The sequence below is a fragment of the Erythrolamprus reginae genome, chromosome 9 (genome assembly GCF_031021105.1).
Source record: "Erythrolamprus reginae isolate rEryReg1 chromosome 9, rEryReg1.hap1, whole genome shotgun sequence".
In the NCBI taxonomy this organism is placed as follows: Eukaryota; Metazoa; Chordata; class Lepidosauria; order Squamata; family Dipsadidae; genus Erythrolamprus; species Erythrolamprus reginae.
In genome coordinates, this window is record NC_091958.1 from 48872552 (window position 1) to 48890040 (window position 17489).

Genomic DNA, 17489 nt, shown 5'->3' on the forward strand with positions numbered 1-17489 from the left:
TGTTGATTTTTCACGCCTTTGAAACCAAAGCAGAGCAACGTGTGTGTGTATGTCTCACTTCGTTGAAAGAAGAAGGGGTGTGAAGTTTCTTCACAGCTGCTAGCTAAGTACTTAGTGACTGCTTAAGGGAAATTGTACAGACTACCCGGTTGTTTTGGGACGAGTGCTCTTTGCAATACAAAAAGAGTGCTTAGTTTATTTTGAATTTTGGGATAAAGAACATTGTTTTGAATTTTCAAACGTGTGTGTGTCTGAAATTTGTACCCTTGAATTTTCGGGAGGCTCCTATCAGAGAGCCCGGCAGAACCACCATCGTTCAATGAATTGCTGCCGTTGTTAAGCTAGTAACAGGGCTGTTAAGATAATCTGGCTTTCCCATGGACTTTGCTTGTTAGAAGATCGGAATCGGGAATCCTATGACCCAGGAACACTAAAACTGTCGTAAGTATGAGCCATCTGAATTTTGATCATGACTATGGGGATGCTGCAATGGTGGCCATAACAGTGGAAAAAATAGTCATTTTTCAGTGTCGTTGTTATCTTCGGTCACTAAGTCTTTTTTATTTTATATTATTATTATTATTATTATTATTATTATTATTATTATTATTATTATTATTATTATTATTATTATATCTTGCCCCCCTGCCCAATAAATGTGATGCATGGTGTGATTGGATTGTCTGATTGAGTAATATATAGGGTTTTTAGCTGTAATTTTTTAATGTATTAGATTTGTTTTCTACGCTTTGTTTCTATACTTATTCTGTGAGCCGCATACAAATCTAGTAAATAATAATAAATAATAATAATAAATGAACAGTCCTATACCAAGGACTACCTGTACTTTCCAAAATACTGTATTTTTTGGAGTATAAGATGAATCTTAGTTTTGGGGGAGGAAAATAGGGGGAACAGGTATTCATTTGGTTAGCGTCCTTAGTCTGGTAAGCTTCAGTGCATTATTTTGAGGACCCGGATTGTGGGGGGCAATAGGCTGGCTCTGTTAAAAAGTGCTGTTGCTAACATGTTGTAAAAGGCGAAAGATTTATACGATCTGAAGAGAAACCAGAGTCTCCCTGACTCTAAGGAGAAAGGCGGCATTAAATAAATAAAGATAGAGATAGAGAGAGAGAGAGAGAGAGAGAGGTAGAGATAGATAGATAGATAGATAGATAGATGATAGATAGATAGAGATAGATAGATAGAGATAGATAGAGATAGATAGAGAAAGATAGATAGATAGAGATAGATAGATAGAGATAGATAGATAGATAGAGATAGATAGATAGTGAGAGAGAGAGAGAGAGAGAGAGAGAGAGAGAGAGAGAGAGAGAGAGAGAGAGAGAGAGAGAGAGAGAGAGAGATAAATAATTGTTTTATCCCCTGGTTAGGGCTTTAAAAAAACTTTATTCGGAGAGAGTAACAATGAAAGTGCCTGCAAGGTAAGAGCTGGGAAAATTGTTAGCACTTACTAGTTAGGGCTGGGGGAAAAAGCTTTTTAAAAATGTAGGGAGAAAGCTATATTCAGAGCATAAGACGCACCCAAATTTTTAGCCTCTTTTAAGGAGGACAAAAGTGTGTCTTATAGGGGCAGCTCTGTATAAAGTATCTTAGAATTTAAGCACAACCACCATACAAATAATAATTATACTCTGAAATGATATAATATGTAAAATACTATATGTCTGCTCTTTCTTAATCTTTGTATTGTAATAAAAATTGTTTTTTGTTTTTTTTAAAAAAAGTGTGTCTTATACTTTGAAAAATACGATATTCACAGTGGACCAAGGCCAGGCCTTCCTAGACAATTCAAGGAACAAAAGGAGACCCTCTACTTTACCTTTTTAATATAAAAGACAATTAAATATTTCACGGCTGCAATCGCTGGGAGAAGAGGACAGTAGAAGGTTCCGATCCAACAAATTGTCTGTCCATAAACGATTTCCAACACGTTATCCGGGATGGCAAACTCCTGCAGCCCAACCCACCGGAAGGCCTTGATGGGACAATGGGTAACGATCAACCTAAGGGGGAAAAGATGAATTCAGTTTTGACTCCTGATGCCCAGCACTGTCGTCATAGAAACAGTACAGTAGTACCCCTAGATACGAGCATAATTCGTTCCATAAGGGAGCTTGTATGTCGAGGCAACTCGTATCTGAAACAAATAACTTTTTTCCCCTCTAAGATAACCAAAAGCAAGGATTCTTGCGCCACCTAGTGGACGCTCGGCTCGTATCCCGAATTTCAGCTTGGGACTAGAACAGAAATGTCTCTCCCCTCGTGGCTCGTATCTTGAAATACTCACATGTAGAGCAGCTCGTATCTAGAGGTACTACTGTATTGGGTTACTACCGGTTCGGATAAGGACGGCGCACTGGTAGCGGAAGTTGTGCTCCGTGCGCAGCTTCGCTTCTCCTGCATGTGACACCCCTCCGCCCGCGCCCCGTTTTAGTCCCGGGAGGCTACAGGGCGGCCTACTAGCACCAAAACGGGGAGGGGGAACGATGATCCCCAATATCTCCAATTTCTTTCGCTAGTTTCCTCCTGGATTCCTTCCTCTCATACCTTCTCCGATCTATCCCAATTTCTAACCCCAGCACAGCGCATGGAAACGCCCCGTGCATGCGCAGAAGAAACCCGAGGACCAGCTATGGGGCAGGAGGCATGTGGTTAGGGCTGGAAAGACACATTCGGAGCAAGTTAGAGCAATGAAAAAACCCCTGCAAAGATTAGATTAGATTTATTGGATTTATATGCCGCCCCTCTCCGCAGACTCAGGGCGGCTCACAACAATAGCAAAAAACAGTACATAGTGACAAAATCCAATGCCCACCAATCCAATTACAATTTTAAGTTAAGAAATTCATAAAACAATCCCAATATATATAAAAAACAAGCACACAATCAATCAAACGGCAAAACAACATGGGCAAGGGGGAGATGTTTTAGTTCCCCCATGCCTGACGGCAGAGGTGGGTTTTAAGGAGCTTACGAAAGGCAAGGAGGGTGGGGGCAATCCTAATCTCAGGGGGGAGCTGGTTCCAGAGGGTCGGAGCCACCACAGAGAAGGCTCTTCCCCTGGGTCCCGCCAAACGACATTGTTTAGTCGACGGGACCCGAAGAAGGCCGACTCTGTGGGACCTAACCGGTCTTAGGGCTTGGAATACATTCTTTGCAGAGAGTAACAATGAAAGAGCTTGCAAGTGGGTTAAGAGCTGGGAACATCGTTAGCACCTGGTTAGGGCTGGAAAGAAACATTTGGAGCAAGTTAGAGCAATGAAAAAACCCTGCAAAGACTTAGGGCTTGGAATACATTCTTTGCAGAGAGTAACAATGAAAGAGCTTGCAAGTGGGGAAGAGCTGGGACCATTGTTAGCACCTGGTTAGGGCTGGAAACTAACATTTGGAGCAAGTTAGAGCAATGAAAAAAACCTGCAAAGACTTAGGGCTTGGAATACATTCTTTGCAGAGAGTAACAATGAAAGAGCTTGCAAGTGGGGAAGAGCTGGGAACATCATTAGCACCTGGTTAGGGCTGGAAAGAAACATTTGGAGCAAGTAGAGAATGAAAAAAAAATCCTACAAAGACAGGGCTTGAAAAATATTCTTAGCAAAGAGTAACAATGAAAGAGCTTGCAAGTTAGGAGCTGGGAAGATCGTTAGGAGCTAGTTAGGGCTGAAACAAGTTCCATTCAAAGTATAAGGCACACCCAAAGTATCAGCCTCTTTTAGGGAGGAAAAAGGTGTGTCTTATACTCCAAAAAATACGGTAAACGGGATTGTAGTAAGTGGTCCAGGAAATCCTTCTTCAGACACCAAAGTATCTTTCTAGTACCGATAAAAGACAATATTTGTACTGTAGCTCAGGGTTGATTTATGGAGTCCTTGGTGTTCTCTTGAGCTTGGTTATTTTCTTGCAGACGTTTTATTACCAAACTAAGTAACATCATCAGCTAGTTAGGACTGGGAAAAAAAACTTCGAAAAAAGCTACATTCAGAGTATAAGATCCACCTGAATTTTCAGCCTCTTTTAGGGAGGAAAAAGATGGGTCTTATACTCTGAAAAATACGGTTAAATAAATGCAAGATTATAGGTGTGGCTCTCTGATCCTCTGTCCCCAAACAAGCCACTTTGGACCCCTCTTGGGAATTATATACTCACTTTCTAGGAAAGTCAATGAAGACGATGACGGCGCAGATGATGAGCAAGTCAAAGATCATCAGTTTATACATTTCCTGGCCGACTCGGGATTCCCAGCACTGAAGAAAGAAAAAAAGGATGGGAAGATTAGATTAGATTGATTGGATTTATATGCCGCCCCTCTCCGCAGACTCGGGGCGGCTCACAACCATGGCAAAAACAGTACATAGTAACAAATCTAATATTTAGCAATCTAATTTACAGTTTTAAGTTAAAAAGACCATAAAAGCAACCCCAATATATATAAAAAACAAGCACACAATCAATCATAGACCAAAACTACATGGGCAAGGGGGAGATGTTTCAATTCCCCCATGCCTGACGGCAGAGGTGGGTTTTAAGCAGCTTACGAAAGGCAAGGAGGGTGGGGGCAATCCTAATCTCTGGGGGGAGCTGGTTCCAGAGAGTCGGGGCCGCCACAGAGAAGGCTCTTTCCCTGGGACCCACCAGACGACATTGTTTAGTCGACGGGACCCGGAGAAGGCCAACCGGTCGCTGGGATTCGTGCAGCGTAAGGGTGTCTGTTGGCACGGATGCCAGGAGAGAGGCGTGTTTATGCACGTGTTTTGGGAGTGTTTGATAGTGTAGAGGTATAAGAGGAAAATAGTAGGATGTTAAACATAAAATGGGTGATTAAAAAGGAGATAGCAGTAGAGTGGTACTTCTACCTAAGAATACCTCTACTTATGAACTTTAAGCACCGGGTGTTCAAGATTTTTTTGCCTCTTCTCAAGAACCATTTTCCACTTACAAACCCGAGCCTCTGAAACTGTAACCGGAAAAGGCAGGGAGAAGCCTCCGTGGGGCCTCTCTAGGAATCTCCTGGGAGGAAACAGGGGCGGAAAATGCAGGAGAAGCCTCTGTGGGGCCTCTCTAAGAATCTCCTGGAAGGAAACAGGGCCGGAAAAGGCAGGGAGAAGCCTCCGTGGGACCTCTCTAGGAATCTCCTGGGAGGAAACAGGAGCAGAAAAGGCTGGGGGAAGCCTCTGTGGGGCCTCTCTAAGAATCTCCTGGGAGGAAACAGGGCCGGAAAAGGCAGGGAGAAGCGTCCATGGGGCCTAAGAATCTCCTGTGAGGAAACAGGGCCGGAAAAGGCGGGGAGAAGCGTCCATGGGGCCTCTCTAAGAATCTCCTGGGAGGAAACAGGAGCAGAAAAGGCTGGGGGAAGCCTCTGTGGGGCCTCTCTAAGAATCTCCTGGGAGGAAACAGGAGCAGAAAAGGCTGGGGGAAGCCTCTGTGGGGCCTCTCTAAGAATCTCCTGGGAGGAAACAGGGCCGGAAAAGGCAGGGAGAAGCGTCCATGGGGCCTAAGAATCTCCTGTGAGGAAACAGGGCCGGAAAAGGCAGGGAGAAGCGTCCCTGGGGCCTCTCTAAGAATCTCCTGGGAGGAAACAGGGCCGGAAAAGGTGGGGAGAAGCGTCCATGGGGCCTCTCTAAGAATCTCTTGGGAGGAAACAGGAGCAGAAAAGGCTGTGGGAAGCCTCTGTGGGGCCTCTCTAGGAATCTCCTGGGAGGAAACAGGAGCAGAAAAGGCTGGGGGAAGCCTCTGTGGGGCCTCTCTAAGAATCTCCTGGGAGGAAACAGGGCCGGAAAAGGCAGGGAGAAGCGTCCATGGGGCCTAAGAATCTCCTGTGAGGAAACAGGGCCGGAAAAGGCAGGGAGAAGCGTCCCTGGGGCCTCTCTAAGAATCTCCTGGGAGGAAACAGGGCCGGAAAAGGTGGGGAGAAGCGTCCATGGGGCCTCTCTAAGAATCTCCTGGGAGGAAACAGGAGCAGAAAAGGCTGTGGGAAGCCTCTGTGGGGCCTCTCTAGGAATCTCCTGGGAGGAAACAGGAGCAGAAAAGGCTGGGGGAAGCCTCTGTGGGGCCTCTCTAAGAATCTCCTGGGAGGAAACAGGGCCGGAAAAGGCAGGGAGAAACGTCCATGGGGCCTAAGAATCTCCTGTGAGGAAACAGGGCCGGAAAAGGCAGGGAGAAGCGTCCCTGGGGCCTCTCTAAGAATCTCCTGGGAGGAAACAGGGCCGGAAAAAGCAGGGAGAAGCCTCTGTGGGGCCTCTCTAAGAATCTCCTGCGAGGAAACAGGGACGGAAAAGGCAGGGAGAAGCGTCCATGGGGCCTAAGAATCTCCTGCGAGGAAACAGAGCCGGAAAAGGTGGGGAGAAGCCTCCGTGGGGCCTCTCTAGGAATCTCCTGGGAGGAAACAGGGCCTCCACCCTCTCTGTGGTCTCCCCTATCGCACACATTATTTGCTTTTACATGTGAAGCACTGTGAAGCGGTATATAGGTCTAAGTGCTATTGCTATCTGTATTTATATCAAGGAAAAACAGTCTCAGTGAGGGATCTGAACTTCTTCACCACTGAGTGTTGTTCAAGGAGAGCCAATTTTTAAATTCACACACCTAATTCGATGACTCGCGTTCACTTCTTAAATAAACCGACTTACTGGATAAAGGTGGAAGTTGTATCCACACGGCTTGCACTTCTCAGCACAGGACGTGATGCGAGTCCAGAGCGAAAACAAAAGGACGGCGATGTTGGCCAATCGCACAAAGACACACCTTCAAGACACAAGGGAGGCACATGAAGAAGTGGAGCTTGGAAGGGTTTCCTGGGCTCTATAGACAATCCCACCCACTCACCCCATGTCAGAAGAGAAAGAAAACCACAGACAGGCCACTGGTTACCTGATCAGAGTTAATCGTATCTCAAAGATGGGCGAATAGTCTTCATATTTGATAAGAAACGAAAAAATCAGTGGGGCAAAAAAGTTCGCGACCGTGATCACCATAGAAGGTAAGTATTGCACAAAGAGGTCGTCTAATTTGATGTTGTTTTCCTGAGTTGGGAAAAAAAGTTTATTTGGTTTATTATTTATTTTATTATTTATTTATTGGATTTGTATGCTGCCCCTCTCCGCAGACTCGGGGCGGCTAACAACAAGGATAAAAAACAACATGTAACCATCCAATTTAATAAAACAACTAAAAACCCTTATTATAAAACCCAAACATACACACAAACATACCATACATAACTTGTAATGGCCTAGGGGAAGGAATATCCTAACTCCCCCATGCCTGGCGACAAAGGTGGGTCTTGAGTAATTTGCGAAAGACAAGGAGGGTGGGGGCTGTTCTAATCTCTGGGGGGAGTTGATTCCAGAGGGCCGGGGGCCGTCACAGAGAAGGCTCTTCCCCTGGGGCCCGCCAAATGACATTGTTTGGTCGACGGGACCCGGAGAAGGCCAACTCTGTGGGACCTTTTCGGCCGCTGGAATTCGTGTGGTAGAAGGCGGTTCTGGATGTATTCTGGCCCAATGCCATGTAGGGTTTTAAAGGTCATTACCAACACTTTGAATTGTGACCGGAAACCGATCGGCAGCCAGTGCAGGCCACGGAGTGTTGCAGAAATGTGGGCGAATCTAGGAAGCCCCACGATGGCTCTCGTGGTTTGTTAAAGATTCCTAGTTTATATCCACCCACAAGGGCTGGGTCCAACAAACTGTGATTAAAATTACTCGTTTAGCCCAATGATTGAATCAATCAGAAGTTCTACATAGGAATAGTTGAGTCTGTCATCTGCACCTGTATAATGTCTGGTTTGGTTCTGCAACCCAACAAGACTGACACAGACTTCAGAGGAGAATCAGAACTGCAGAAAAAACAATTGATGCCACCCTGCCTTCCATTGAGGACCTCTAGACTGCATGAGTCAAAAAGAGGGCAGCAAAAATATTTACTGACCCCTAACATCCTGGACCTAAACTGTTTCAACTCCTCTCCTCAAAATGTCGCTACAGAGCACTGCACACCAAGACAACTAGATACAAGAACAGTTTTTCCCCGAATGCCATCACTCTGCTAAACAAATAATTCCCCCAACACTTTCAAACTATTTACTAAGTCTGCACTACTATTACTACTAGTTTTTTCTCATCATTCCCATCACCCATTTCCTCCCACTAATGACTGTATGACTGTAACTTGTTGCTTGTATCCTTAAGATTTTTATTAATATTGGTTGGTTATTAGACCCCTATAAGAATCATTAAGTGTTGTACCTCTTGATTTTTGACAAATGTATCTTTTTCTTTTATGTACACTGAGAACATATGCACCAAAGATAAATTCCTTAGGTGTGCAATCACACGGCCAATAAAAAATTCTGTTCTATTCTAACTGTCATTCTAAGTCATCTCCCTCACCTCCACAGAGCTATTGAAAAAATACAACATTGAAAGAATAATCTGACCTAGGTTTTCCCAGAGATAAGTTAGGATCAGAACATAATTTCAAACACATTCTGTAAAGGACCTTGGAATACTAATATCGAATGACCTAAGTGCTAAAGCCCACTGCAACAATATCGCCAAAAAAGCCTCTAGAGTTGTTAACCTGATCCTACGCAGCTTCTGCTCAGGCAACCTCACCCTACTCACAAGAGCCTACAAAACTTTTGCCAGACCTATCCTAGACTACTGCTCATCTGTCTGGAACCCATACCACATCTCAGACATCAACACCCTTGAAAATGTCCAAAGATATTTCACCAGAAAAGCCCTTCACTCCTCCACTCGAAACAGAATATCCTACGAAAATAGACTAACAATCCTAGGCCTAGAAAGCCTAGAACTACGGCGCCTAAAACACAATCTGAGCATTGCCCACAAGATCATATGCTGCAATGTCTTACCAGGCAATGACTACTTCAGCTTCAACCGCAACAACACAAGAGCAAGCAACAGATTCAAACTTAATACGAACCGCTCCAAACTTGACTGTAAAAAATATGATTTCAACAATCGAGTTATAGAAGCGTGGAACACATTACCGGATTCAATTGTGTCAACCCCTAACCCCCAACACTTCTCCCTTAGACTCTCCACGATTGACCTCTCCAGGTTCCTAAGAGGCCAGTAAGGGGCGTAGATAAGTGCACTGGTGTGCCTTTCGTCCCCTGTCAAATTGTCTTTCCTTTTTTTTCACCTATCTTATATATTCTCTTCCTTTCATATATCCTCTCCTCTAAGTTCACCTTCACCCTCTTTTTATATTATCACATGTCTATTTTCTTCCTATGTATTTATGTATTGGACAAATGAATAAATAAATAATAAATAAATAAATACTTACTGGGAAACTGTGTTCTTGCGAATAGACGGTTACTCTATAGATGGAATAAAAACAAGCCGACAGGACAGCCAAAACAACACAGTTTAAGAAGATCCTCAAACAATAAATACACGTTTTCTCTTTGAGGCTTCTGTCCGCTGCCTTCTGTCTTAATCGTTCATCCTGCAAATCTGTCTGCGAACAGAAATATATTTACAGATTTAGTTTTTAAACCAGTCACAATCAAAATAATTTGTAAACAAATCCATGGACCATGATAAGAGACCATAATCCTCTGAGACAAAGCAATTACTTGTTCTTGGTCAGAAGACAAAATAAACGTTGTATAATTTATTTTTATTTTATTCACCTTCTATGCCGTCCAATCCCGAAGGACATAACTTGATTTAACAATCAAATATATCATCAGTCTTTCTTTCTTTTTAACTTTGACTGCTGATTATTCTAACAGACCTTCTGACAAATGCCAGGAAGAGGGGAAAAACTTACATATACTTTTTCTAGGACTATTGCATTATATTGCATTGGTAAGTTTATTCAACTTTTTGCTACTTAGGATATTTGATAGGCGAGGACAGTTCACTATGTTCTTAGAAAAAGAAGTATACGTACTTTAAGTTCATAAACTAAGCTGCTGTGTTTCAGCCGAGCTGCGTTTATATCTGTGATGGAGAAGTCCCAGCCAGCAAAAATTTTATTGCAGTAGCTCTGAAACGGATCTTCGTTGTAGATCAAGCTTCGTTTAAATCCTTCCACCGAGCTGTTAATAAGATTGCCAGGGTGTTGATTTTTTTTTTTTTTTAAAGAAGAAAAACCTACCATAAATAATAAACTTACTTTTGATTATTGTAAAAAAAAATACTGGTATGATGATGGATAATGCTGTCTGAACAGCGAGATGTCAGATTTGGGGAATATCTATCTATCTATCTATCTATCTATCTATCTATCTATCTATCTATCATCATCTATCTATCTATCTATCTATCTATCTATCTATCTATCTATCTATCTATCATCTATTTACCTATCTATCTATCTATCTATCTATCTATCTATCTATCTATCTATCTATCTATCTATCTATCTATCTATCTATCTATCTATCTACCTACCTACCTACCTACCTACCTACCTAATCTATCTATCCATCCATCCATCCATCCATCAATCTAATCTCTCTCTCTCTCTCTCTCTCTCTCTCTCTCTATTTATTTATTTATTTATTGGATTTGTATGCCGCCCCTCTCCGTAGACTCGGGGCGGCTAACAACAATAATAAAAACAGCATGTAAATCCAATACTACAACAGCTAAAAAACCCTTATTTTAAAACCAATCATACCTACAAGCAAACATACCATGCATAAATTGTAAAGGCCTAGGTGGAAAAGAGTATCTCAGTTTCCCCATGCCTGACGGCAGAGGTGGGTTTTAAGTAGCTTACGAAAGGCGAGGAGTGTGGGGGTTATTCTAATCTCCGGGGGGAGTTGGTTCCAGAGGGCCGGGGCCGCCACAGAGAAGGCTCTTCCCCTGGGCCCCGCCAAACGACATTGTTTAGTTGACGGGACCCGGAGAAGGCCCACTCTGTGGGACCTAACTGGTCACTGGGATTCGTGCCGCAGAAGGCGGTCCCGGAGATATTCTGGTCCGGTGCCATAAAGGGCTTTATAGGTCATAACCAACACTTTGAATTGTGACCGGAAACTGATCGGCAACCAATGCAGACTGCGGAGTGTTGGTGTGACATGGGCATATTTAGGGAGGCCCATGATTGCTCTCGCAGCTGCATTCTGCACGATCTGAAGTTTCCAAACACTTTTCAAAGGTAGCCCCATGTAGAGAGCGTTACAGTAGTCGAGCCTCGAGGTGATGAGGGCATGAGTGACTGTGACTTGCGATCAATACTGAGCCCAACATCTGTCGCTAAGCAAGACAGTTGTTATGTGAGCATTGCCCTATTTTGCCATCTTTCTTGCCGTTGTTGAGCGAATCACGGCAATGGCTATGTTAGTTTCCACGGTTGTTAAGTGAATTTGGCTTCCTGTTCTGACTTTGCTTGTTGGCAAGCCACAAAAGGGAATTGTGTGAACATCTGGAACAACTGTCACAAATATGAACCCATTGCCAAGCGCCTGAATTTTGATCACATGATCACGAGGATGCAGCAACAGTTGTAACTGCAAAAAACCGCCGTTTCATCTTTTTTCGGTGCTGTTCTTAGCTTTGCATACAAATCTAATAAATTAAATTAAAACTTCAAACGGTCACTAAACAAACCACTGTAAATTGGGAACTACTACTTGTATACTCATGGGGTCAGATCAGGGGTGAAATGCTACCAGTTCGGGCTTACCGGTAGCGGTGGCTGCCAGTAGTTTTGAAAATCGGTAGCGGCAGCAGCACAAGGCTCCGCCCATTTACCGGTCGCCATTTTCTTTTTTTTAACCCTCTGCGCATGCACAAAGCCTTCTGCGCATGTGCAAAGAGTGAAAAAGCACATGTGATGGTGCCAAAGTGTGCACTTCTCAACCAGTAGGGAAGGTAAGTACCGTATTTTTCAGAGTATAAGCCTGCACATTTTTCCTCCCTAAAAAAGGCTAAAAATTTGCGTGCCTCTTATACTCTGAATGTAGCTTGTTTTGAAGCTTTTTTTCAGACCTAACTAGCTGCTAATGATCCTCCCAGCTCTTACTTTGCAGGCTCTTTTATAGTTCTTTTTCTTGCAAAAAATGTTTTCCAAGCCCTAAGTCTTTGCAGGGTTTTTTTTCTTTGCTCTACTTGCTCTGAATGTTTCTTTCCAGCCCTAACCAGGTGCTAACAATGTTCCCAGCTCTTCCCAGCTTGCAAGCTCTTTCCTTGTTACTCTCTGCAAAGAATGTTTTCCAAGCTCTAAGTCTTTGCAGGGTTCCCCCCCCCCCCCATTGCTCTAAATTGCTCCAAATGTTTCTTTCCAGCCCTAACCAGGTGCTAACAATGTTCCCAGCTCTTACCGGCTTGCAAGCTCTTTCCTTGTTACTCTCTCCGAATAAGTGTTTTTTTAAAGCCCTAACCAGGGAATAAAATAATGTGCTGAAGCTGACTAGACTAAGGATGCTAGCTAGATGAATATCTGCTAGGTAAATCCCCCCCCCTAATTTTCTCCCCCTAATTTTCTCCCCAATTCAAAGTGTTGGTTATGACCTATAAAGCCCTTCATGGCATCGGACCAGAATATCTCCGAGACAGCCTTCTGCTGCACGAATCCCAGTGACCGATTAGGTCCCACAGAGTCGGCCTTCTCCGGGTCCCGTCAACTAAACAATGTCGGTGGGCGGGCCCCAGGGGAAGAGCCTTCTCTGTGGCGGCCCCGACTCTCTGGAACCAGCTCCCCCCAGAGATTAGAACTGCCCCTACCCTCCTTGCCTTTCGTAAACTCCTGAAAACCCACCTTTGTCGTCAGGCATGGGGGAATTGAGATATCTCCCCCGGGCCTATATCATTTATGTATGGTATGTTTGTAGGTATGTCTGCTTAAAAATGGGTTTTTAAAACTATTTTAAATTTTAAATTGTATATTATTAGATTTGTTATGAATTGTTTTATTGTGTTGTGAGCCGCCCCGAGTCCACGGAAAGGGGCGGCATACAAATCAAATCAAATCAAATCAAATCAAATCAAATCAAATCAAATCAAATCAAATCAAATAAATAAATAAATAAAAACTAAGGTGCGGCTTGTACTCCGAAAAGTACGGTAGATTTCACCACTGGGTTAGACTACCTTACCCACGTCTTTTAAATACCCCAAAGCTCTTTTAGAATTCTTCCATTCCCAACTCTGCTCTTTAAAACGGTCATTTTTTTCACCCCCGGCTTAGCAAAGGGAAGTCTCATTTACCCAGGAGGAATTACCGTTTGATAATCCAGACAAAGCTCATGGAAAGGTAAGCCAGTGTGATCAGCAAATACGCCAGCGGCACGTGGTACTCCAACAGACCCAAAGGTACGCTTTCCACTGAGTAATAGCCATAAAAGAGGCTCGTCATTTCAAGGAATCCCTGCGGACAGAATTCAACAAAGGAAAGTCAAGCTGCTCCATTCAGACTTGCAACGGGGGACGGTCATGCTAGAGAAACGTGCTCAGCACAGCAAACAGAAACCATCCATGGCGGTTAGGTTGCAGCCAATACAAGCCATTTTATCATAGAAACATAGAAGTCTGACGGCAGAAAAAGACCTTGTGGTCCATCTAGTCTGCCCTTATACTATTTCCTGTATTTTATCTTAGGATGGGTATATGTTTATCCCAGGCATGTTTAAATTCAGTTACTGTGGATTTACCAACCACGTCTGCTGGAAGTTTGTTCCAAGGATCTACTACTCTTTCAGTAAAATAATATTTTCTCATGTTGCTTTTGATCTTTCCCCCAACTAACTTCAGATTGTGTCCCCTTGTTCTTGTGTTCACTTTCCTATTAAAAACACTTCCCTCCTGGACCTCATTTAACCCTTTAATATATTTAAATGTTTCGATCATATACCCCCTTTTCCTTCTGTCCTCCAGACTATACAGATTGAGTTCATTAAGTCTTTCCTGATACGTTTTATGCTTAAGACCTTCCACCATTCTTGTAGCCCATCTTTGGACCCGTACAATTTTGTCAATATCTTTTTGTAGGTGAGGTCTCCAGAACTGAACACAGTATTCCAAATGTGGTCTCACAAGCATTCTATCCACCTTATCCATCTTCTACTTTCTTTCTTTCTTTCTTTCTTTCTTTCTTTCTTTCTTTATTTATTTATTTATTTATTTATCAGATTTGTATGCCGCCCCTCTCCGCAGACTCTGGGCGGCTAACAGCAATAATAATACAATGTAAACAAATCTAATATTTAAGTTAATTTTAAAAACCCTAATTTAAGAAACCAATCATACATAGTGACATACCATGCATAAATTTTATAAGCCTATGGGGAAGGGAAAGTCTCAATTCCCCCATGCCTGACGACAGAGGTGCGTTTTAAGGAGCTTACGAAAGGCAAGGAGGGTGGGGGCAACTCTGATATCTGGGGGGGAGTTGGATCCAAAGGGTCGGGGCCGCCACAGAGAAGGCTCTTCCCCTGGGTCCCGCCAAACGACATTGTTTAGTTGACGGGCCCGGAGAAGGCCAACTCTGTGAGACCTAAATGGTCGCTGGGATACTTTGGGCTCATTCAGAAATCCAAAAGAAGGTTATGATTTGGTCAAAATTTCCATCTGCCAGAGGTATTTTTCAAGAAGAGGGTCCCTAGCAAACAACATTATCGGGATGATCTGATAATCTGTGGTCCAATTTTTTTGCAATAGGCCTGTGTCAGAACACTGTGCTATCGTTATTGCCCCATGCCTTTAGCAGGTGTTAGATTAGGGGTCTGGTGTCATCATCTTTATCTTAAAGACAGCAAGAAGGAAGAAAGATAAGATTCACCAGCGTAGCCTGATGCAATTCACTTTTTCTAAGCGTGTACCTGCGGAGGAATTGACAAAGAAATTTAGGCAGGTGGCTAAATACCCCTTTAAAACCTAGTTTAGTAGATCGATCCTGTATTAATTTTGGAAAGCGAAGAACTGAGAATCAGATCGCACCTTTTCTGACTCACCACCTTTATTATTAAAATGTGTCATGAGCTACAAATTCCTGTTTGTTAATCTTGCAAATTGCTTGCACAGAAAAGGCACAACCGAATCCCGTGTTTTTTGTTATATATGGAGAGGGGAAAAGATTTCAGATCACTGTTCTCCTCCCTTATGATGGCAAGACACCTAGCTAAGTGTGGTTTATTCACTAAGTTCCAACATGGTTTAATATCTACTCATGTGAAAAAGGTCTGAAAAAGGTCAAAGGGGGTTTCAAAGATGGGGAAAGTCCCAGCCTCAATTTGCAAAAAAAGCAATTTAAAATAAAGCTGCCTGCTGTGCTGATATTGGAAACTAAAACTGAAACTGAAATTCCCCTCCTCTGCTTGTGTTTTGCTTGTACAGTCATACCTCGTCTTACGAACCTAATTGGTTCCCGGGGGAGGTTCGTAAGACGAAAGGTTCGTAAGACGAAACATTGTTTCCCATAGGAAACAATGTAAAGTCAATTAATCCGTGCAACAACAAAAAAAAAACCCGCAAAAAAACGCTGCCGCCCGGCTGTCACCTTTTAAAACAGCCCGGGGGCTTCTCATCGGCCTCCCGAACGCCGGGTTCGCAGCAGCCTCCCGAACCCCGAACTTTTGCAGAACTTCCGGGTTCGGCGTTCGGGAGGCCGCCGAGAAGCCCTCCGGCTGTTTTAAAAGGTGACAGCCAGGCTGTGGGGCTTCCCAGCAGCCTCCCGAATCCCGAACCCAGAAGTTCGGCAAAAGTTCAGGGTTCGGGCGGCTGCTGGGAAGCCACGCAGCCCGGCTGTCACCTTTTAAAACAGCCGGGGGTGTTCCCAGCAGCCTCCCGAATGCCGAACCCGGAAGTTCGGGTTTGGCGTTCGTAAGACGAAAAAAGTTCGCAAGAAGAGGCAAAATTTTTCTGAACCCCAGGTTCGTATCTCGGGTTGTTCGTAAGACGAGGGGTTCGTATCTTGAGGTACCACTGTATTTACTACCAGGTTGGAAAATGTATTTTTGGTATTGTATATTTAATAACAATAGAGTTGGAAGGGACCTTGGAGGTCTTCTAGTCCAACCTCCCTGCTTAGGCAGGAAACCCTACACTACTTCAAACAAATGATTATCCAACATCTTCTTTAAAACTTCCAGTGTTGGAGCATTCACAACTTCTGGAGGCAAGCTGTTAATTGTTCTAACTTTCAGGAAATTTCTCCTTAGTTCTAAGTTGCTTCTCTGCTTGTTTAATTTCCTCCCATTGCTTCTTGTTCTATCCTTAGGTGCTTTGGAGAGCAGTTTGACTCCCTCTTCTTTGTGGCAACGCCCTAGATATTGGAACACAGCTATCATGTCTCCCCTAGTCCTTCTTGTCATTAAAGTAGATGGTTGGAAGAATTAATTCCTGCAACCGTTCTTCATAAGTTTTGGCCTCCAGTCCCCTATTGATCTTTGTTGCTCTTCTCTGCATTCTTTCTAGAGTCTCAACATCCTTTTTACATCGTGGCGACCAAAACTGAATGCAGTATTCTAAATGTGGCCTTACCAAGGCCTTATAAAATGTTGTGTTAACACTTAACATGATCTTTACATCATGTTATATTATATATAAATAGAAGTTATTAAATCCTGATTGATCAGTTATTTGTGTGTGCTTTCTGGATGTGATTGCTGCTGCAAATTCTGACACATCCTTGCAGTAAATAACAACCAGCCAAGTCACCTTCAGATCATTATTACAGCCAAATTCAGCACCAGCAGATAATTGACAGGTAGATCAGCCTCCCAGAATACCCCCAATCAGCTGCTGCCACATATCATCGCCACCTGCGTGCCTCGTGTTTTTGGCTACTTTCGGTGTATTATACACATCCAAATTTTTACCCCCTTTTTGGGAGGGAGGAGAGTGTGTCTTATACAATGAAAAATACGGTAGATATGCTACCATAAACAACCGCAAGCAAAGGATAAGTCTTCTGGAAAGCAATGACTTTTTAATCAGAAAGGACTTTTTATTTGCTAATGTTTATTAACAATGTTGGTATGTCTCGGTATAGCTAGGCTATGAGACCTTCGACATACACCAAGCAAAGATTAAGAAGAGTGTGGATGTGTGTGTGTTATAGCCAATAATGACACAGACTTAGTTATGCTGATTAAGTACTACAGTATTTACATATACAGTGATACCTTATCTTACAAACTTAATTGGTTCCGGGACGAGGTTCTTAAGGTGAAAAGTTTGTAAGATGAAACAATGTTTTCCATAGGAATCAATGGAAAAGCAATTAATGCGTGCAAGCCCAAAATTCACCCCTTTTGCCAGCAGAAGTGCCCGTTTTTGTACTGCTGGGATTCCCCTGAGGCTCCCTTCCATGGGAAACCCCACCTCCAGACTTCCGTTGCCAGTGAAGCGCCTGTTTTTGCGCTGCTGGGATTCCCCTGCAGCATCACAAAAACACGGAAGCCCGTGGAGGGGAGCCTCAGGGGAATCCCAGCAGTGCACAAACGGGCGCTTCGCTGGCAACGGAAGTCCGGAGGCGGGGCATCC

General features: G+C 43.5%; 1 protein-coding gene across 1 annotated transcript in view; it reads right to left on the reverse strand.

Moving 5' to 3' along the window:
• The window catches only part of TMC7 (transmembrane channel like 7), a 33148-nt gene that overhangs the window by 7393 nt on the left and 8266 nt on the right, over window positions 1-17489 (reverse strand). Inside the window, exons 6-12 of the mRNA XM_070761161.1 lie at window positions 13229-13374; window positions 9949-10096; window positions 9337-9510; window positions 6889-7040; window positions 6648-6762; window positions 4168-4265; window positions 1844-2027 (exon numbers count right to left, since the gene is read on the reverse strand). Coding sequence (XP_070617262.1) covers window positions 1844-2027; window positions 4168-4265; window positions 6648-6762; window positions 6889-7040; window positions 9337-9510; window positions 9949-10096; window positions 13229-13374 — 1017 coding nt within the window. The remainder of the gene's footprint in view (window positions 1-1843; window positions 2028-4167; window positions 4266-6647; window positions 6763-6888; window positions 7041-9336; window positions 9511-9948; window positions 10097-13228; window positions 13375-17489) is intronic.